Source organism: Mirounga angustirostris, unplaced genomic scaffold (genome assembly GCF_029215605.1).
Source record: "Mirounga angustirostris isolate CCGP_5_RB_7025 unplaced genomic scaffold, mMirAng1.0.hap1 SCAF_10, whole genome shotgun sequence".
In the NCBI taxonomy this organism is placed as follows: Eukaryota; Metazoa; Chordata; class Mammalia; order Carnivora; family Phocidae; genus Mirounga; species Mirounga angustirostris.
In genome coordinates this window covers 93,581,044-93,604,519 of record NW_026991718.1, presented here as the reverse complement: position 1 = coordinate 93,604,519, position 23,476 = coordinate 93,581,044, and the positions used below count along the sequence as shown (strand labels likewise).

The following is a 23,476-nucleotide window of genomic DNA, read 5'->3' as shown; positions in this document are numbered from 1 at the left end:
TCAAAACTTCAAAAACTAATTGGGGCTTTCTAGGTGAATAAGCAGAAAGATTTTCCTAGCAGAGGGAACAAAATGTGCAAAATAAGGAGGTATTAGAAACCATCGCTTATGAAGGGAATGTACAAGTTCAGGGCTGCTAGAGCATGAAGTGAGGGATTGACAAGAGATGAAGCAGGACAGGAGATTGAGGTGAGGCAATGAAGGCTTTCATGCCTTGCAAAAGAGTTTAGATTAATTTATTCAAAACATACCGGATGGTGTTCCATTGGGAAGCTTTTTTTTTTTTTAAGATTTTTTTATTTATTTGACAGAGAGAGACACAGAGAGAGAGGGAACACAAGCAGGGGGAGTGGGAGAGGGAGAAGCAGGCTTCCCGTGGAGCAGAGAGCCTGATGCGGCGCTTGATCCCAGGACTCTGGGATCATGACCTGAGCTGAAGGCAGATGCTTAACGACTGAGCCACCCAGTGCCACTCCATTGGGAATCTTTAGTTAGAAAGGGAGCCATGGTCGACTTCTAGTTCACAGAAAGACTTTCCAACAGCCACTAGAGTGTCCAGGAAAGAGAAGAGGAGGGACTGAATCAAAACAGTGATTGTGGATGAACCTGAGATATTTTGGAGAATTAATGGAATTTGATATTTTACTGCATATGGAGAAAAGGAGGGTTATAGAAAAGGGAAAAGTCAAGGATGACTGCAGAAATTAAGTGGATGGTGGGACCATTTTGTGAAATGGGAATAATAAAAGTGAAGGAATTATATGATGGAGATGCTGTGATTTCGGATTTGGATGTGTTGAGTTTGATCTTCCTAGTAAGCATTTGGATGGATACACAGCACTCCTTCAGCTAGCTACAGGTGCCTTTTGAGGTACACTGAAATATTACCTCCCAAAAGATGTCCACATTCTAATCCCTGGAACCTGTAAATATTACCTTGGTTCTGGAAAAAGAGTATTTGTAGGTGTGATAAAGGATCTCTAGATGAGATTATCCTGGGTTATCTGAGGGGCCCAAATGCTATCACAAGTGTCCTTATGAGAGAGAGACAGAGGGAGGTAACACAGACAGGAGGAGGTTGTGACCACAAAGACAGAGATTGGAGTGATGTGGCCACCTGGCAAGGAATGCTGGCAGTCACTATAAGCTGGAAGAGGCAAAAACAGCCTCTCCCCTAGAGCCTCTGGAGGGAGTGTGTCCCTGCCGACACCTTAATTTCTGCTCAGGGATACTGATTTTGGACTCTGGCTTCCAGAACTGTGAGAGAATACATTTTTATCATTAAGCCACCAAGTGAGTGGTAATTTGTTACAGCAGCCCCAGGAAAGTAACACAATTACAAAGAAGACCACAGGGCCAGAGGCAAACCAAGGAAGGAAAACATACCAAGAAATAACAGTGTCTTCACTCTTCAGCAAAACTCCTAGAAAGAGTTGTCTGCTCATTATTTCCATTCTCTTTTATTGTCTCGAGGCTCCTTCTTAGCCTTCCGGTCTCAACTTAAATGTTTGGAAGGACTTCAACCACTCAATCTAAAGCAGATCCTGGGGCATTTTCTATATGCCATCTATAATAACTTAGTATTTTCTTGTTCATTTACTAAACTTTGGTGGTGCAAGTTCGTCTTGGTCATTGCTGAAATCCCTAGAATGTTAATGTCTAACAGATGGTAGGTGTGAAATATAAATTTTTAAATGAATGAATGAATAAATGAGTACTCAGTGTGCTTTGTTCATATGTCTGCTTTAGCAACTTTCACACTTTGAGATAGGTGTGTGTGTGTGTGTGTGTGTATACCCTGATCACTTGTGAGCCTTGTAGAATAAGAGGGGCTACATCTTATTCATTATTTACTTTTGAGTATCTCAGGGTGCTTGCAGCTCATTGCTCTCCATTGAAGTTTAGTTGAATGAATGATTTAACTTCAACCTCTAATCTTTCCCCTTCTTAAAATTGAGTGACTTAAATTCATTTGGCAGGCTTTTTTGAAATCATCCATAATATGATAATAATAAACAAGAATGGCTATTTTGTAGTATTTTGGAGATAGAAATTTACTTTTATAATTGGACATTTAAAAAATCTTGATTGCATGAAACTGTCCTTTAAAAAATTAAAATAATGCAGTTAAAGTTGAGTTTCCATTGAACCACATCTAAGCCTGATTCTTCCTCTCCTCCCCAGAAATAGCTATTGTAATAACTTTAGTATGTGTCCACCCAGACCAATTGTTTATACTTTTATGTGAAGTCCATGTATTCATAGACAAAACACTACCATTTTGTGGTTGCATTTTTTTTTAATATATAAATGGTGTATTTGGGAATATGTGATGTTTTGAAATTTACTTCTCCACTCAATTCTTTGAGATCTAGTAATGTTGGTATGCATAGATCTAAGGTCTAGGACACTCTTTTTACCTTCTGGGCAGTATTCCACCACATGGAATGTGTCACACTTGTCCTTAGATGGACATTAAAGTTGTTTCTGTTATTTTGTTATTGCAAGAAGTGCTGCAGCAAACATCCCAGTGCATGTCTCTTGGATCCCTTGCAAGAGTTTCCCCAGGCCCTATTCCTGGAGTTGTTCTTGCTGGGCTTGGAAATACTCACATGCCACCACATGTGGCCAAACCAGTGGTCTTCCTCAAGACCCTTTCACAGTTCTCTCATACTCAGTGTCAGCATTTTAAACTTTTGACAATATGATAGGTATGAAAGAAGATACTGTTTTAATTTTATTTCTCTGAATATTATTGAGGATGAACACTTTTGTATGGTTTTTGGTCATTTACATTTCCTGGATATTCATTGCCTTTGCCTAATGGGTTATTTCTCCTTTCTGTAATTAGATTGTTAGTCCATTTTATGTATTGCAAATATTTTCTCCATGTATCTAATTTTTTAAAAATTTCTTTTTAGGGTACTTTTAATAGACCTTTTAGATTTTGATGTGGTCAAATAGGTATGTTAACTAACTGGAATTAAAATAAAAACTTAAAAAAACGCCTGGCACACACACACAAGTAAATAAGTAAAAAATATTTTGCTTTTATGACTTCTACCCTTTTTCAGATGGATTTTTAAGGAAGAATTTCTCCACCCCCAAGATCATAGAGATATTCTCCTATAATTTCAACATTAAAAAAAAAAAGACTTTAGGCTGTTAGCAGATTTGCAAGTGATTTTTTAAAAGATTTTATTTATTTATTTGACAGAGAGATAGAGAGCATAAGTAGGCAGAGTGGCAGGCAGAGGGAGAGGGAGAGGCAGGCTCTCCGCTGAGCAGGGAGCCAGACGTGGGGCTCAATCCCAGGACCCTGGAATCATGACCTGAGCTGAAGGCAGCTGCTTAACCAACTGAGCCACCCAGGTGCCCCGTGCAAGTGATTTTTTTGTATCATATGAAATAGGGGCCCAAATTAATTTTTTCCCATATGATGAGCCAGCACTATTTATTTATTTGTATAGTTTATTCTTTCTCCACCAATTTGAAATGCCACCTTTAACATATATTAGTAATTTTATAATTGTCTGACTCTTTTCTGGATTCCATTCTGTTCTATTACTTGAATAATACATGGTTCTAGTAACTATGGCCTTATAACATGTCTTAATATTCATTAGGAAATTTGGCCTGCTCTTTGTTCTTGTTTCTTAAAATTCTGTTGTTGATTATTTCTTAAAATGTCTTAAAAACTATTCCTCCATATTTACTGTTTTAGAATCAATTTATTTCATTTCACAAAAACATCTTATTGGGAGTTTTGATCTATATTTAAAATAAATGTTAAATCCCACCAGATTGTTTACTATTATTTATTCCTAAAACCATCAAAATGTATTCGTTAGCTTTCCATGTGTATTATCGCTATCAGATAGAGCAGGGCAGACCCAGGTCTTGCGGGACCTAGAGTCGATACAATTTGAGAGCCCTCTTTAAGAAAACAAATGCAAAATTGTGAATGCAATAGTAGGTGCTGTGTCTTGGGAGGGGCCTGTACAGTGGGGGGAGGGGTACCTGAACCTCTAGCATTATTAGATTCATGGTAAATCCATCCCATAGAAGCAATCTCAAGAACAGGGAAAGTCCTAGCGAATGGTGCTTCTACTCCCACTAGTTCGAAACTTCTAAGCTACATAGGTGGTGTAAGTAATAAAATAACAATTAAATCTGCAGCCTCAGTCATGTTTTCAGTTGTGTGTTATACAATACAGTGCCCTGACTTTTCCCTCAGATAGCACCTCACATTTGAGGATCTTAGGACACATTATGAACATTAACTAATTAAACCTCACAAAACCCTGGAGACACGAGAAAGAGAGATGGATTCACCTCGCCCAGTTCTGAAATGCAGCCACCTCTGGGGACAAGCGTGGCCCCTGCTTACTAATAAACTGCAATAACCCCACGACAGTTCAGCCAAGACAATTAGCTGTTGTAGTTGGTAATTGTGTCCTGAACATTAGACTGTCAAACAGTGAAGTCAGCAGGATTATCTGTTCATTGCAAATCGAATCCATTCTTTAAGGTCTCTTACTTTTTTAGTAATTTTATCTTAATTATAAAAGAAATATATGCACAGCGAAGGTCTAGTATTTTTCTTTTAGTTGCTTTTTTGGGTAGTTCTTCAAATTGAAAACAAAATAGGAAAATCTATCTTTAAAAACATAGAGTAGAACTTAAGAATAGGGAATTATTGATATGTGTTTTTTTTAACTCAAAAAGTATGCTGCTGAGCAAAACAGATCAATGACGGTAGAATACAGAATAGCATTTGCCTTTAAGTGGTATATTGGCTAGACAGGGAGATGAAGGAAACTTCTGGGTGCTGGGAATACTTTAGGTATTTGTTTGGGTGGTTGGTACATGGGAGTAAATATATGTAGAAGTTCATGCATTTTTACCAATTGCACGTTATATCAACAAAGTAAATTAACATAAAAAGCACGTGGCTCTTGTCATCATGAGAATGCTGGAAGCCCCATTTAGACTTTCTGAAAAGTTTTGCAGGGAGTAGGACATATTCAGGAGCTAAGACATGATGCATTCCACCAAGCATGTTTCTTCAGAAGAGGAATTCTAGGTCCTTTACTCCTCTTTCCAGACACTTTCTCCCCATGCCCAAAGAGCTACCCCTTATCCTGGGATGTGATTCTCTTTCATTGTACCTTCAACATTATGTACCTCTCATCTATGCCCTGTACACTTCCCTGGCCATCCAGTTTTTTTCTTAGAATTTCATTCTGTTTCACTCAGCCCCATCTTTGCCAGAAGCAGGTAATCTGAGGATTTGGGGTTGAGAGGCATCCACAGGAGCCATTGCCCTGGCTGGCACAGTGGGAGAAGAAGAAGCTGAGAGGATAGGCTACCTCTGGCCTATCCGCAGTGTCTGACGTGATCGTCAGAGACAAGAAGGGCAGTGCAGAGGGGCAGCCCCTGGGCAAATCATCCTGGGGTGGCTGTGAACAGATGTCATCGCTGAGAACCCTCCAGCAGAGCAGACACGGAGGCAACTAGAAGGAAGAGGTGGGAGGGAGGAGGGAGGGGGAAAGGGGAAGCGAAGAGAGACTGACAAGATAGAAAGAGAGAGAAGGGGACAGAAAGACAGGAAGAGAAATAAGGCCCAGAAGAAAGACAAGAATGCAGAAGGAGGAAGGAGAAGGGGGGTGGGGGGGGGAGAAATTTTTCTACTGTAATTTTTAGTGAAAGTTAAAGACACAAACACTACCCTGATTATTGACTTTCCAGAACATACTGAAACAGTAATGCTCAGGTCCAGTTCTTCTTGCTTAGAAAGTAGAGAAGTAAAAATAGTGGTCACTGTCAGACTGCATGCTATAATATTTTCAAACAAAGGAAAAGCAGCCCTGTGCTAATTAATCTTTTGGTGTTCTGATAGCACTGACATGGCTAATTGTGGTCTTTCCCACGTGCGGTCTTGAAATCATTTCAAAGCCTGCGGCCCAGAAAGTTTCTAATCAGTTGTTTGTAAACTTTAAAGGGGGGTTCCTATGAAAGGAGCACTGGCTCAGGAGCCACAGAGGGTGAGGACCCCCCTCTCCCCACTGTGGGCCAGAACCAGGCCCCGGCCCATCGCTGGCATCATGTTTTCCCCATAACTCTATAGGGGTGGGTATCACTTTATCTCCATCCCATTCATAAGGGCCCTAAGAGGTCAGAATTGGGGTGGGCTCCCCACCTCATGGTACTGCCCTCTGCTCTACCATTCTTCAGATGTGCTGCAGGTGAGAAACACATCAGTTTCCCGGCTGTCTCCGGTGTCCTGTGGCTCTGCAGATGTTTATCACCTATTTTCTGTCATTATGCCACTCTCTCTCTCAAAGATGCTGAGCTCGGTACTAGCAACCACAGTTCCCCGAAAATAGTTGAGGAGCCACGGGAACCTGTCTCTCCACAGACCATGGAAGGCATTCAGGTAACGGAGGTCACTCACCCATGCCTGGGGCCCTGGGGCGGGTGTGGGGCTGCTTGTGTTGTGAGGTGCTGGCTCACGACTGAGTTCTGATGCCTGCTGTAGAAAAGGCCTCACTAGCAGTAAGACTGGGGAGGCCGGGAGGAAACCTGGGTGCGTGTTTGTAACAGACGAATCAGAGCCGCATCACTAGCTTCACAAATACAGGTCAGAATGGAGTTTCATCCCTTCTCTTCCTTCCTTCTCACCCGTTCCCTGACTTCAGGAGGCTGAGGCAGATAAAGCTGCTCATTTAAAGCCAGGTAGAAAATCCAGACATACTGAAGACACTTACACGCTGCCCACATACTCACATGAGGCCGTTTTCCTTCCTGCCTGATCGGGCTTTGGGAGCTATAGAGATGCCCTCCACAGCTTCCCAGAGAGCCACTGGCTCCACTTGTCTCTGCCCAGCCTCAGCAGGAGCCCCCCCCCCCCCCCCCGCACCCTCCTGCTGCCAGAGGTCTGCTTGTGCTGCTGCTGCCTTCGCCTAAAGAAGGGGTAAACCCACAGCGAAGGAGTCCACAGTCAGCCATGTAAGAGATTCCGTGGTTTGGCAGACGAGCCAACAGATCCAGCTGTTTGTTCCAGCTCTGCCAACTTCTGACCACTGACGGGTTTGCAGTAATATAAATGCCCAAATTTACTGGGCTCTGGGTGCTCACATACTCCTGCGGGACCTCAGAGCATGTCTTTTGTGTCCTCAGGGACAAGGCCTCACCTAGCGGGTGGGGCAGGAAAATGGGCTAATGTTGGCCTGGTCCTACATCAACCCTGTGTGTGGCCAGAATCCCAAGGTGTGTTTCCCTACACACCTCCTTCAGCTTCTGGTCTGCCTGACTTCTCCATCCAGCTGGGCCCAGAACCCCTCCCTGAGCCCAGGATGGAGGGCAGGTGCTGAGCCATTGCTTCTAGACTATAGCCTCTAAGTCTTTTTTTTTCTCCTTTTCAACCTTGGACAAAACAATGTTCCTCCTTGCCCATCAACTCATGCAAAGAAAATCTTGGGAAAAGGAGGATGGAGACAGGACCTTTATTTTAGCACTAGGCCACCTGGCTTGTCCTCCCAGATTTCCACACTGTCTCTATGGAAAATGCATTCTTAGGCCCCAAACCACAAAAGGATCTGACCTATAGCTGGTTGGCTATTATATTTTCAAGTGCTGATTTAGTCTCTGCATGGAGGTTGGGCATGCACAATGGCCAGGTACTCTGCTGTGTCGGAGGGTACTCATGAGACCAAAACACAATGTCAGCCTTTAAGAGGTAGTGACTTGGTATGGGAGAGGAGCGCTCTAATTCAGTATGTGGAAAGGAGGATGGGAAGAATCTCAGAGGAGGGGACTTTTTAAAGAAGGTTGTATGACATGGATTAGGTTGAGGGAAATGAAGCTGATGAATGGAATTAATGAAAAAGAAAAACTTAGTGCTAAGGGCTTCAGCTTTTAGCAAAGATAGAGTAACAGAGACTAGATTTATTCTCCTGCCTGAAAAACCAAAAAGTGGCCAAAATATGAGATAACAGTTTTTAAGACACTGCTTATCACGTAACCAAGGAGAATGATGGGAGAGATGGGAAACAAGCCAGGTGAGTCCTCCGATTGCCCTGGACTCCTGCCTTGAGAGAGTTTCAGGCCATGGCACAGGGCAAGAGAACCCAGTGGGAACCCAGTGAACTCCCTGAATTGAAGAGGCAGATCTGTAAGTCCATGGAGACTAAAGCTGCTAAGGTTTGCAGGACAGAGTACCAGAGAGGAGAGAGCTGCACAGAGAGAGATGTTAGACACCAGCAGAGGGTTGCTCTTGAGTATTCAGCTGAAGACCAATCAGCATATGCGGACATAGTGAAGGTCGGGCTGAGGAAAGAACCTCCCAAAAGGATTCGAGTTTACAGTGCCCAGTGCTCATCCAAAGCTGGAACCAGTGCCTATTCCTATCAGCCAGACTGGAGAACCTTATGATTCATTCACAAGGCACTGGAAGAGTGCACAGAAGAGTCTTGCATCAGTAGCGGGGAATAATTAGCTCTAGAGAGAGCACTGCACCAGTCATGTCTAATGTATCTGTAGACCAATAACCAAAAGGATCAAAGTGTTCCCAAGTGACTGAGTCCCAGAACAAAGTTCAAGAGTGTGTATAGGAGTGCAAAATCAAATAGCACCCACATAAGTTAAATTACAGTGTTTGAAATCCAAGAAGATATTACCAGGCACCCAAAAAACTCAGAATGTATGATGCATAGGTGGAGATAACCAGTTGAAACCACCCTAGATCTGAGGCAGAAGTTAGAATTAGTGGACAAGAACATTAAAACAGTTATTATAACTATATAAGTTCCAAAGTTCAAAGAGAGACATGGAAGATATAAAAACACCCCAAATAAAACCTCTAGACATAAAGACTACAATTCATGAGATGAAAAATACACAGAAGGATCAACCATAGATTAAACTTTGCAGAAAAAAAGGTGAGTAAACTTGAAATAGAAATGAGAATTAAAAAATAAAAAAGATCATTACATCAGTGAGCTGTGGGATAATATCAAGTAGCTAATATGTGTGCAGGTGGAGTCCATAAAAAAGAGGAGGGAGAGGTTGGGATGGAAAAAATATTTGAAGAAATTATGACTAAACAAATTCTAGATTTTATGAAAACAATAAACCCACAGACACAAGTTCAATAAATAGCAAGCACAAGAAACAGGAAGACAACTGTACCAAAGCCCATCATAATCAAATAGTGGAAAACCAGTGATAAAGAGAAAATCTTAAAACCAGCCAGAAGCGGGGAAGAGGCAAGCTGGGAAGAGAGGAACAAAGATCGTAGTTGCAGATTTCTAATTGGAAACAATGCAAACAGCAAGACAGTGCAGTCGCATCTTTAAAGACCTGACAGAAAATAAACTGTCAGCCTAGAATTTTATGCCCACTGAGTGTTTTTCAAAAATGAAAGTAAAATTTTCATCTACACACAAAAGGTGGACGAATTCATTACCAGTGGACACATCCTACAAAAAATGTTGAAGTCCTTCAGGCAGAAGAGAAATGATACCAGATGGAACTCTGGATCTATACAGAGGAATGAGGAATGGTAGCGGGATGGGTACACATGTAAGATTTTGTTCTTATTATTTATATCTCTTTAAAAGATAATTGATTGCTTAAGTAAAATAAAAACAACATAGTGTGAGGCTTGTAGCAAATGTTAAAATGAAATGTATGGCAAGAACAGTACAAAAACCAGGAGGGGAGAAATGTAAATATACTATTTGGAGGCTCTTCTACCATACCTGATGTGGTATAATATCACCTGAAGATAGATGTGATAAGTTAAAGATGTATATCATAAACCCTAAAAAAATTGAAGCTACAAATTGAATTCAGAGAGTTATAATTAATAAACCTACAGAAGAGAGAAAATGGAACCATAGAAATATACAACTGGGGTGCCTGGCTGGCTCAGTTGGTAGAGCATGTGACTCTTGATCTCCAGGTTGTGAGTTCAAGCCCCATGTTGAGTATAGAGATTACTTAAAAATAAAATCTTTTAAAATATATATATACAACTAATCCAAAAGAAGGCAAAAAGATGGAAAAAGGGTATCAAGAACAGAGGGACAGGGGGGCGGAGCAAGATGGCGGAGGACTAGGAGACCTGGATTTTGTCTCCTCTCAGGAATTCAGCTGGATAGGGATCAAACCATTCTGAACACCTACAAACTCAACAGGAGATCGAAGAAAAGAAGAGCAACAACTCTCTCATCAGAAAAGCGACCACTTTCTGGAAGGTAGGACGTGCGGAGAAGTGAATCCGAGGCGATAGTCGGGAGGATAGACGGCGGGGGAGGGGCCTCCGTCGGCCGCTTCTGGCAAGTGATAGAACCACGGAGCACAAAATCGGAACTTTTAAAAGTCTGCTCCGCTGAGGGACGTCACTCTGGTGGCTAAGCGGGGGGTGGAACCCTCCGGGACAGTGTGGTCTCAGGACCCTCGGGGTCGCAGAAAGACCGGGGGTGCCTGAGTGCGGCAGAGCTCCCAGGGATCGGAGCAGGGAGGCCGGCTGCAGAGGCGGAGCCCAGGCGTGGGCTCTCAGCTCGGGGTTGCCATAAACCGTGATCCGCGGCACCGTCGGGCCCCTGCTCCTCAAGCAGGGACCCAACAAGCGGCAGATCCGGGGAGACTCACCTTCCTCCCCCGGGAGGAGCCGCGCGGGAGTGCACCACAGGGATCTGCCGGGTTTGGAGACTCCACCCGGGGTCCAGTGCCAGAGATAGAGGCGCGCGGTCACAGGCCGGGCGAGCACGGAGTGCGGCCGGAGAGCGAGGAGATGGGAGTGACTGACGGCTTTTCTCTGGGGGCTCACTGAGGAGCGGGGCCCGAGTTCTTGGCTCCTCCGGAGCTGAGATTGGGAGGCCGCCATTTTCACGCTCCGCCTCCAAAGCTGTACGGAAAGCTCGCAGGGAACAAAAGCCCCGGAGACCAAACCCGAGCAGATGACTTAGCCGGGAGGGGGCAAGGGCGGGGCACTTCCGCCTCCGGCAGAGACATTTGGAAACCACGGCAACAGGCCCCTCCCCAGAAGATCAGCGAGAACAGCCGGCCAAGACCAAGTTTACCGATCAATGAGAACGGCAGAACTCCAGCGCCAGGGTACTACTGCACATAGAATTCATGGCTTTTTTACCATGATTCTTTAGTCTTTTAAAGTTAATTTTTTTAAACTGTCTTTTTGTCTTATTATTTCTTTTTGAATTTTTTATTTCCCTTTTTCAACCAACATCTTATCAATCCCTTTAAAAAAAAAAAAACGTTTTTATTTTTCATTTTTAGAGTCATATTCTATCCCTTCATAGTAGTTACCCATATTTTTGGCTTATATAGATAAGTTGTTCTCTCTTTAAAATTTTGAGATAGTTTCTTCTAACAGATTAAAGTATACCCTAAATCTCTAGTATATGGTGCTTTCTATTCCCCTGCCTGATCACATCCTCTCCCTTTTTTTTTCTCTTTTTCTTTTTTATTTTTTTAAATCCTCTTCTTTCTTTTTTCAAACAACTTCTTATCAATTCCTTTTATAACATTTTTTATAATTTACATTTTTACAGTCATATTCCATCCCTTCATCATATCAACCCTTATTTTTGTACATATATAAGTTTTTCTTTCTTTAAAATTTTGGGAGGCACTTTCTTCAAAAAGACCAAAATACACCCCAAGTCTAGGGTGTGGTACTGACCTATATACCATATAGATCATATTTGATCACATTCTGGTTTTCCTTTTGTTGTTGTTGTTTTGTTTTGTTTGTTTTTGTTTTTATCTTTTTTTTTTCTTTTTTCTCTCTTTCCCTTTCTATCCCACTGCTTCAGGTCTTTTCTGATTTGTTTAGAGCATATTTTCTGGGGACGTGGTTACTCTGCTAGCATTTTGTTCTCTCATTAATCTATTCTCCTCTGCAAAAAATGACAAGATGGAAAAAATCACCTCAACAAAAAGAACAAGAGGTAGTACCGACTGCCAGGGACCTACTCAATACGGACATTAGTACGATGTCAGATCTAGAGTTCAGAATCATCACTTTAAAGATACTAGATGGGCTGGAAAAAAATATGGAAGTTATTAGAGAAACCCTTTCTGGAGAAGTAAAAGAGCTAAAATCCAACCAAGTAGAAATCAAAAAGGCTATTAATGAGGTGCAATCAAAAATGGGGGCGCTAACTGCTAGAATAAATGAGGCAGAAGAGAGAATCAGTAATATAGAAGATGAAATGATGGAAAAAAAAGAAGCTGAGAAAAAGAGAGATAAACAACTACTGGATCACGAGGGCAGAATTCGAGAGATAAGTGATACCATAAGACGAAACAACATTAGAATAATTGGGATCCCAGAAGAAGAAGAAAGAGAGAGAGGGCCAGAAGGTATAATGGAGCAAATTATAGCAGAGAACTTCCCTAATTTGGGGAAAGAAACAGGCATGAAAATCCAAGAAGCACAGAGAACACCTCTCAAAATCAATAAAAATAGGTCAACTCCCCGACATCTCATAGTAAAATTTACGAGTCTCATAGACAAAGAGAAAATCCTGAAAGCAGCTCGGGAGAAGAGATATGCAACCTACAATGGTAGAAACATTAGATTGGCAACAGACCTATCCACAGAGACCTGGCAGGCCAGAAAGGACTGGCAGGATATATTCAGAGCACTAAATGAGAAAAATATGCAGCCAAGAATACTCTATCCAGCTAGGCTGTCATTGAAAATTGAAGGAGAGATAAAAAGCTTCCAGGACAAACAAAAACTAAAGGAATTTGCAAACACAAAACCAGCCCTACAGGAAATCTTGAAAGGGGTCCTCTAAGCAAAGAGAGAGCCTAAAAGCAACATAGACCAGAAGGGAACACAGACAATATATGGTAACAGTCACCTTACAGGCAATACAATGGCACTAAATTCCTATCTTTCAATACTTACCCTGAATGTAAATGGGCCAAACGCCCCAATCAAAAGACACAGGCTATCAGACTGGATTAAAAAACAAGACCCATCGATATGCTGTCTGCAAGAGACTCATTTTAGAACCAAAGACACCCCCAAATTGAAAGTGAGGGGGTGGAAAACCATTTACCATGCTAATGGACACCAAAAGAAAGCTGGGGTGGCAATCCTTATATCAGACAAAGTAGATTTTAAACCAAAGACTGTAATAAGAGATGAGGAAGGACACTATATCCTACTTAAAGGATCTATCCAACAAGAAGATCTAACAATTGTGTATATCTATGCCCCTAACATGGGAGCAGCCAATTATATAAGGCAATTAATAACAAAAGCAAAGAAACACATCGACAACAATACAATAATAGTGGGGGACTTTAACATCCCCCACACTGAAATGGACAGATTGTCTAAGCAAAAGATCAACAAGGAAATAAAGACTTTAAATGACACACTGGACCAAATGGACTTCACAGACATATTCAGAACATTCCACCCCAAAGCAACGGAATACACATTCTTCTCTAGTGCCCATGGAACATTCTCCAGAATAGATCACATCCTAGGTCATAAATCAGGTCTCAACCGGTACCAAAAGATTGGGATCATTCCCTGCCTATTTTCAGACCACAATGCTTTGAAACTAGAACTCAATCACAAGAGGAAAGTCGGAAAGAACTCAAATACATGGAGGCTAAGGAGCATCCTACTGAAGAATGAATGGGTCAACCAGGAAATTAAAGAAGAATTAAAAAAATACATGGAAACCAATGAAAATGAAAACACAACTGTGCAAAATCTTTGGGATGCAGCAAAGGCAGTCCTAAGAGGAAAGTATATAGCAATACAAGCCTTTCTCAAGAAACAAGAAAGGTCTCAAGTACACAACCTAACCCTACACCTAAAGGAGCTGGAGAAAGAACAGCAAATAAAGCCTAAACCCAGCAGGAGAAGAGAAATCATAAAGATCAGAGCAGAAATCAATGAAATAGAAACTAAAAGAACAGTAGAACAGATCAACGAAACTAGGAGCTGGTTCTTTGAAAGAATGAACAAGATTGATAAACCCCTGGCCAGACTGATCAAAAAGAGAAGAGAAATGACCCAAATCAACAAAATCATGAATGAAAGAGGAGAGATCACAACCAACACCAAAGAAATACAAACAATTATAAGAACATATTATGAGCAACTCTATGCCAGCAAATTAGATAACCTGGAAGAGATGGATGCATTCCTAGAGATGTATCAACTACCAAAACTGAACCAGGATGAAATAGAAAACCTGAACAGACTTATAACCACTAAGGAAATTGAAGCAGTCATCAAAAATCTCCCAACAAACAAAAGCCCAGGGCCAGATGGCTTCCCAGGGGAATTCTACCAAACCTTTCAAGAAGAATTAATACCTATTCTTCTGAAACTGTTCCAAAAAATAGAAACGGAAGGAAAACTTCCAAACTCATTTTATGAGGCCAGCATTACCTTGATCCCCAAACCAGACAAAGACCCCATGAAAAAGGAGAATTACAGACCAATATCCCTGATGAACATGGATGCAAAAATTCTCACCAAAATACTAGCCAATAGGATCCAACAGTATATTAAAAGGATTATTCACCATGACCAAGTGGGATTTATCCCTGGGCTGCAAGGTTGGTTCAACATCCGCAAATCAATCAATGTGATACAATACATTAACAAAAGAAAGAACAAGAATCATATGATCCTCTCAATAGATGCAGAAAAAGCTTTTGACAAAGTACAGCATCCTTTCTTGATCAAAACTCTTCAGAGTATAGGGATAGAGGGTACATACCTCAATATCATAAAAGCCATCTATGAAAAACCTACAGCAAATATTATTCTCAATGGGGAAAAACTGAGAGCTTTCCCCCTAAGGTCAGGAATGCGGCAGGGATGTCTACTATCACCACTGCTATTCAACATAGTATTGGAAGTCCTAGCCACAGCAATCAGACAACAAAAAGAAATCAAAGGCATCCAAATCGGCAAAGAAGAAGTCAAACTCTCACTCTTTGCAGATGATATGATACTTTATGTGGAAAACCCCAAAGACTCCACCCCAAAACTGCTAGAACTCATACAGGAATTCAGTAAAGTGGCAGGATATAAAATCAATGCACAGAAGTCAGTGGCTTTCCTATACACCAACAACAAGACAGAAGAAAGAGAAATTAAGGAGTCCATCCCATTTACAATTGCACCCAAAACCATAAGATACCTAGGAATAAATCTAACCAAAGAGACAAAGGATCTGTACTCAGAAAACTATAAAATACTCATGAAAGAAATTGAGGAAGACACAAAGAAATGGAAAAACGTTCCATGCTCATGGATTGGAAGAACAAATATTGTGAAGATGTCAATGCTACCTAGAGCAATCTACACATTCAATGCAATCCCCATCAAAATACCATCCACTTTTTTCAAAGAAATGGAACAAATAATCCTAAAATTTGTATGGAACCAGAAAAGACCCCGCATAGCCAGAGGAATATTGAAAAAGAAAAGCAAAGCCGGCGACATCACAACTCCGGACTTCAAGCTCTATTACAAAGCTGTCATCATCAAGACGGCATGGTACTGGCACAAAAACAGACACATAGATCAATGGAACAGAATAGAGAGCCCAGAAATGGACCCTCAACTCTATGGTCAACTCATCTTTGACAAAGCAGGAAAGAATGTCCAATGGAACAAAGACAGTCTCTTCAACAAATGGTGTTGGGAAAATTGGATAGCCACATGCAGAAGAATGAAACTGGACCATTTCCTTACACCACACACAAAAATAGACTCCAAATGGTTGAAAGACCTCAATGTGAGACAGGAGTCCATCCAAATCCTAAAGGAGAACACAGGCAGCAACCTCTTTGACCTCAGCCGAAGCAACTTCTTCCTAGAAACATCGCCAAAGGCAAGGGAAGCAAGGGCAAAAATGAACTATTGGGACTTCATCAAGATAAAAAGCTTTTGCAAAGCAAAGGAAACAGTCAACAAAACTAAAAGACAACCGACAGAATGGGAGAAGATATTTGCAAATGACATATCAGATAAAGGGCTAGTATCCAAAATCTATAAAGAACTCATCAAACTCAACACCCAAAGAACAAAGAATCCAATCAAGAAATGGGCAGAAGACATGAACAGACATTTTTCCAAAGAAGACATCCAAATGGCCAACAGACACATGAAAAAGTGCTCAATATCGCTCAGCATCAGGGAAATCCAAATCAAAACCTCAATGAGATACCATCTCACACCAGTCAGAATGGCTAAAATAAACAAGTCAGGAAATGACAGATGTTGGCGGGGATGCGGAGAAAGGGGAACCCTCCTACACTGTTGGTGGGAATGCAAGCTGGTGCAACCACTCTGGAAAACTGTATGGAGGTTCCTCAAAAAGTTGAAAATAGAGCTACCATATGATCCAGCAATTGCACTACTGGGTATTTACCCCAAAGATACAAAAGTAGGGATCCGAAGGGGTACGTGTACCCCAATGTTTATAGCAGCAATGTCCACAATAGCCAAACTGTGGAAAGAGCCAAGATGTCCATCGACAGATGAATGGATAAAGAAGAAGTGGTATATATATACAATGGAATATTATGCAGCCATCAAAAGGAATGAGATCTTGCCATTTGCAACGACGTGGATGGAACTGGAGGGTATTATGTTGAGTGAAATAAGTCAAAAAGAGAAAGACATGTATCATATGATCTCACTGATATGAGGAATTCTTAATCGCAGGAATCAAACTGAGGGTTGTTGGAGTGGGGGGTGGGGTGGGAGGGATGGGGTGACTGTGTGATGGACACTGGGGAGGGGGTGTGCTCTGGTAAGCACTGTGAATTGTGCAGGACTGTTGAATCTCAGATCTGTACCTCTGAAACAAATAATGCAATATATGTTAAGAAAAAAAAAAAAGAAGAAGAAGAAGAAGAAGAAGGTAGCGGGAGGGGAAGAATGAGGCGGGGGAAATCGGAGGGGTGGACGTCCGAACCATGAGAGACGATGGACTCCGAAAAACAAACAGGGTTCTAGAGGGGAGGGGGGTGGGAGGATGGGTTAGCCTGGTGGTGGGTATTGAGGAGGGCACGTTCTGCATGGAGCACTGGGTGTTGTGCACAAACAATGAATCATGGAACACTTCATCTAAAACTAATGATGTAATGTATGGGGATTAACATAAGAATAAAAAAAAAAAAGAACAGAGGGACAAATATAAAACAAATAGCAGGATGGCAGACTTAAACCTAACCATATTGATAATTACATTAAATGTAATGTACATTGAATATCCCATCAAAGATCATATAAGGCCAAGATAGATTGGATGAAAAAGCAAGACTCAATTATATGCAGACTACAAAAATGCACTTTTTTTAAAGATTTTATTTTTTATTTGAGAGAGAGTGCACAAGCAGGGGGAGGGGCAGAGGGAGAGGAAGAGGGAGAAGCAGACTACTCACTGAGGTGTGTAGGCTGACTCGGGGCTTGTTCCCAGCACCCTGGGATCATGACCTGAGCCGAAGTCAGATGCTTAACCAACTGAGCCACCCAGGGACCGCAAAAATGCACTTTAAATACTAAGATTTACAATAGGTTCAAATTAAAAAGATACAAAAAGATACAGCGTGTTAACACTAATCAGAAGAAAGCTGGAGTAGCTTTATTCATTTCAGACAAAGTGGATTTCAGAACAGAATATTACCAGAAATAACAAAGATCAAGAGAACATAACAATCCTAAATACTTAGGCATCTAATAGAATTTCAAAACACATGAAGCAAAAACTGATAGAACTGAAAATACAAATAAATGACTATATTTGGAGATTTCAATATACCTCCCTTAATAATTGATGGAACAAGCAGAAAGTAGAAAATCCATAAGAATATAGGTTCTAGTCGGGCGGAGCAAGATGGCGGAGGAGTAGGAGACCTGGATTTTGTCTGGTCCCAGGAATTCAGCTGGATAGGGATCAAACCATTCTGAACACCTACAAACTCAACAGGAGATCGAAGAAAAGAAGAGCAACAACTCTCTCATCAGAAAAGCGACCACTTTCTGGAAGGTAGGACGTGCGGAGAAGTGAATCCGAGGCAATATTCGGGAGGATAGACGGTGGGGGAGGGGGGCCTCCATCGGCTGCTTCTGGCAAGTGATAGAGCCGCGGAGCACAAAATTGGAACTTTTAGAAGTCGGCTCTGCCGAGGGACGTTGCTCCAGTGGCTCAGCGGGGAGTGGAACCCTCGCGGGACAGTGTGGTCTCAGGACCCTCGGGGTCACAGAAAGACCGGGGGTGCCTGAGTGCGGCAGAGCTCCCAGGTATCGGAGCAGGGAAGCCGGCTGCAGAGGCAGAGCCCAGGCAAGGGCTCTCAGCTCGGGGTTGCCAAAAACTGTGACCCGCGGCATAGTCGGGCCCCTGCTCCTCCAGCAGGGACCCAACAAGCGGCAGATCCGGGGAGACTCACCTTTCTCCCCCAGGAGGAGAGGCACAGGAGCGCACGGCAGGGATCTGCTGGGTTTGGAGACTCCACATGGGGTCGGGTGCCACAGATAGAAACGCTCGGTCACAGGCCAGGTGAGCATGGAGTGTGGCCAGAGACTGGGGAGACGGGAGTGACTGACTGCTTTCCTCCGGGGGTGCACTGAGAAGTGGGGCCCCAAATTCTCGGCTCCTTCGGGGCGGAGATTGGGAGGCTGCCATTTTCACTCTCGTCCTCCAAAGCTGTACGGAAAGCTTGCAGGGAACAAAAGTCCCGAGAGCAAACCTGAGCAGATTACTTAGCCCAGGAATTGCAGGGCAATTCTGCCTCTGGCAAAGACATTTGGGAACCATGGCAACAGGCCCCTCCCCCAGAAGATCAGCAAGAACAGCCAGCCAAGACCAAGTTTACCCATCAATGAGAATGGCAGAACTCCAGCACTAGGGGAATACTGCACATAGAATCCATGGCTTTTTTACCATGATTCTTTAGTCTTTCAAAGTTAATTTTTTTAACTGTCTTTTTTTTTTTTTGAATTTTTCTTTTTCCCTTTTTCAATCAACATCTTATCAATCTCTTTTTTAAAAAACATTTTTATTTTTCATTTTTAGAGTCATATTCTATCCCTTCATAGTAATTACCCTTATTTTTGGCATATATATATAAGTTGTTCTCTCTTTAATATTTTGAAATACAGTTTCTTCTAACATCAAAATATACCCTAAATCTCTAGTGTATGGCTTTGTTCTAGTCTCCTGCATGATCACATTCTCTCTCTTTTTTTTTTCTTTTTCTTTTTTAAAACCTCTTCTGTCTTTTTTCAAACAACTTCTTATCAATTCCTTTTATAAAATTTTTTATAATTTTCATCTTTACAGTTATATTTCATCCCTTCATCGTATCAACCCTTATTTTTGTACATATATAAGTTTTTCTTTCTTTAAAATTTTGGGAGGCACTTTCTTCTAACAGACCAAAATACATGCAAAATCTAGTGTGTGGCACTGATCTATGCACCAGCCTGATCATATTTGATCATATTCTGTTTTTTATTTTGTTTTGTTCTGTTTTTGTTTTTTATCTTTATCTTTATCTTTATCTTTTTTTTCCTTTTTCTTTTTCTTTTTTCTTTCTTTCCCTTTCTTTTCCCCCTGCTTCAGGTCTTTTCTGATTTGTTTAGAGTATATTTTCTGGGGATGTTGTTACCCTGTTAGCATTTTGTTCTCTCATTCACCTGTTCTCCTGTGGACAAAATGACAAGAAGGAAAAAATCACCTCAACAAAAAGAACAAGAGGTAGTACTGACTGCCAGGGACCTACTCAATATGGCCATTAGTACGATGTTGGGCCTAGAGTTCAGAATCATGATTTTAAAGATACTAGCTGGGCTTGAAAAAAGCATGGAAGTTATTAGAGAAACCCTTTCTGGGGAAATAAAAAAACTAAAATCTAACCAAGTTGAAATCAAAAAGGCTATTAATGAGGTGCAATAAAAAATGGGGGCACTAACTGCTAGGATAAATGAGGCAGAAGATAGAATCAGTGATATAGAAGACCAAATGATGGAAAATAAAGAAGCTGAGAAAAAGAGAGATAAACAACTACTGGATCACAAGGGCAGAATTCGAGAGATAAATGATACCATAAGACGAAACAACATTAGAATAATTGGGATCACAGAAGAAAAAGAAAGAGAGAGAGAGGCAGAAGGTATATTGGAGCAAATTATAGCAGAGAACTTCCCTAATTTGGGGAAGGAAACAGGCATCAAAATCCAGGAGGCACAGAGAACCCCTCTCAAAATCAATAAAAATAGGTCAACACCCCAACATCTAGTAGTAAAACTTATGAATCTCAGAGACAAAGAGAAAATCCTGAAAGCAGCTCAGGACAAGAGATCTGTAACCTACAATGGTAGAAACATTAGATTGGCAACAGACCTATCCACAGAGACCTGGCAGGCTAGAAAGTACTGGCATGGTATATTCAGAGCACTAAATGAGAAAAATATGCAGCCAAGAATACTATACCCAGCTAGGCTGTCATTGAAAATAGAAGGAGAGATAAAAAGCTTCCAGGACAAACAAAAACTAAAGGAATTTGCAAACACAAAACCAGCCCTTCAAGAAATATCAAAAGGGGTCCTCTAAGCAAAGAGAGAGCCTAAAAGCAACATAGACCAGAAAGGAACACAGACAATATACAGTAACAGTCACCTTACAGGCAATACAATGGCACTAAATTCATATTTTTCAATAGTTACCCTGAATGTGAATGGGCTAAATGCCCCAATCAAAAGACACAGGCTATCAGATTGGATTAAAAAACAAGACCCATCGATATGCTGTCTGCAAGAGACTCATTTTTGACCCAAGGCACCTTCAGATTGAAAGTAAGGGGGTGGAAGACAATTTACCATACTAATGGACATCAAAAGAGAGCTGATGTGGCAATGCTTATATCAGACAAATTAGATTTTAAACCAAAGACTGTAATAAGAGATGAGGAAGGACACTATAACATACTTAAAGGGTCTATCCAACAAGAAGATCTAACAATTGTAAATATCTATGCCCCTAACAAGGAAGCAGCGAATTATATAAACCAATTAATAACAAAAGCAAAGAAACACATTGACAACAATACGATAATAGTGGGAAACTTTAACACCCCCCTCACTGAAATGGACAGATCATCTAAGCAAAAGATCAATAAGGAAATAAAGACTTTAAATGACACACTGGACCAAATGGACTTCACAGATATATTCAGAACATTACATCCCAAAGCAATGGAATACACATTCTTCTCTAGTGCCCATGGAACATTCTCCAGAATAGATCACATCATAGGTCACAAATCAGGTCTCAACCGGTACCAAAAGATTGGGATCATTCCCTGCCTAGTTTCAGACCACAGTGCTTTGAAACTAGAACTCAATCACAAAAGGGAAGTCAGAAAGAACTCAAATACATGGAGGCTAAAGAGCATCCTACTAAAGAATGAAGGGTCAACCAGGAAATTAAAGAAGAATTTAAAAAATTCATGAAAACCAATGAAAATGAAAATGCAACTGTTCAAAATCTTTGGGATGCAGCAAAGGCAGTCCTAAGAGGAAAATATATAGCAATACAAGCCTTTCTCAAGAAACAAGAAAGGTCTCAAGTACACAACCCTACCCTACACCTAAAGGAGCTAGAGAAAAAACAGCAAATAAAGCCTAAACCCAGCAGGAGAAGAAAAATCATAAAGATCAGAGCAGAAATCAATGAAATAGAAACCAAAAGAACAGTAGAACAGATCAACGAAACTAGGAGCTGGTTCTTTGAAAGAATGAACAAGATTGATAAACCCCTGGCCAGCCTTATCAAAAAGAGAAGAGAAATGACCCAAATCAACAAAATCATGAATGAAAGAGGAGAGATCACAACCAACACCAAAGAAATACAAACAATTATAAGAACATATTATGAGCAACTCTATGCCAGCAAATTAGATAACCTGGAAGAAACGGATGCATTCCTAGAGACGTATCAACTACCAAAACTGAACCAGGAAGAAATAGAAAGCCTGAACAGACCTATAACCACTAAGAAAATTGAAGCAGTCATCAAAAATCTCCCTACAAACAAAAGCCCAGGGCCAGATGGCTTCCCAGGGGAATTCTACCAAACATTTAAAGAAGAATTAATACCTATTCTTCTGAAACTGTTCCAAAAAATAGAAATGGAAGGAAAACTTCTAAAGTCATTTTATGAGGCCACCATTACCTTGATCCCAAAACTAGACAAAGACCCCATGAAAAAGGAGAATTACAGACCAATATCCTTGATGAACATGGATGCAAAAATTCTCACCAAAATACTAGCCAATAGGATCCAACAGTACATTAAAAGGATTATTCACCACGACCAAGTGGGATTTATCCCTGGGCTGCAAGGTTGGTTCAACATCCGCAAATCAATCAATGTGATACAATACATTAACAAAAGAAAGAACAAGAATCATATGATCCTCTCAATAGATGCAGAAAAAGCTTTTGACAAAGTACAGCATCCTTTCTTGATCAAAACTCTTCAGAGTATAGGGATAGAGGGTACATATCTCGATATCATAAAAGCCATCTTTGAAAACCCTACAGCGAATATCATTCTCAATGGGGAAAAACTGAGAGCTTCCCCCTTAAGGTCAGGGAAGCGGCAGGGATGTCCACTATCACCACTGCTATTCACATTGTATTGGAAGTCCTAGCCACAGCATCAGACAACAAAAAGAAATCAAAGGCATCCAAATTGGCAAAGAAGAAGTCAAACTCTCACTCTTTGCAGATGATATGATACTTTATGTGGAAAACCCCAAAGACTCCACCCCTAAACTGCTAGAACTCAGACAGGAATTCAGTCAAGTGGCAGGATATAAAATCAATGCACAGAAATCAGTGGCATTCCTATACACCAACAACAAGACAGAAGAAGGAGAAATTAAGGAGTCGATCCCATTTACAATTGCACCCAAAACCATAAGATACCTGGGAATAAATCTAACCAAAGAGACAAAGGATCTGTACTCAGAAAACTATAAAATACTATGAAAGAAATTGAGGAGGACACAAAGAAATGGAAAAACGTTCCATGCTCATGGATTGGAAGAACAAATATTGTGAAGATGTCAATGCTACCTAGAGCAATCTACACATTCAATGCAATCACTATCAAAATACCACCCACTTTTTTCAAAGAAATGCAACAAATAATCCTAAAATTTGTATGGAACCAGAAAAGACCAGAGGAATGTCTAGCCAGAGGAATAGCCAGAGGAATGTTGAAAAAGAAAAGCAAAGCTGGCGACATCACAATTCCGGACTTTAAGCTCTGTTACAAAGCTGTCATCATCAACACAGTATGATACTGGCACAAAAACAGACACATAGATCAATGGAACAGAATAGAGAGCCCAGAAATGGACCCTCAACTCTATGGTCAACTCA

The 23,476-nt window shown here is 41.1% G+C and overlaps 1 protein-coding gene across 1 annotated transcript in view; it reads left to right on the top strand.

Annotated features, from left to right (window-relative positions):
• The window catches only part of CFAP61 (cilia and flagella associated protein 61), a 304,410-nt gene that overhangs the window by 66,512 nt on the left and 214,422 nt on the right, over positions 1–23,476 (top strand). Inside the window, exon 9 of the mRNA XM_064572747.1 lies at positions 6,348–6,439. Coding sequence (XP_064428817.1) covers positions 6,348–6,439 — 92 coding nt within the window. The remainder of the gene's footprint in view (positions 1–6,347; positions 6,440–23,476) is intronic.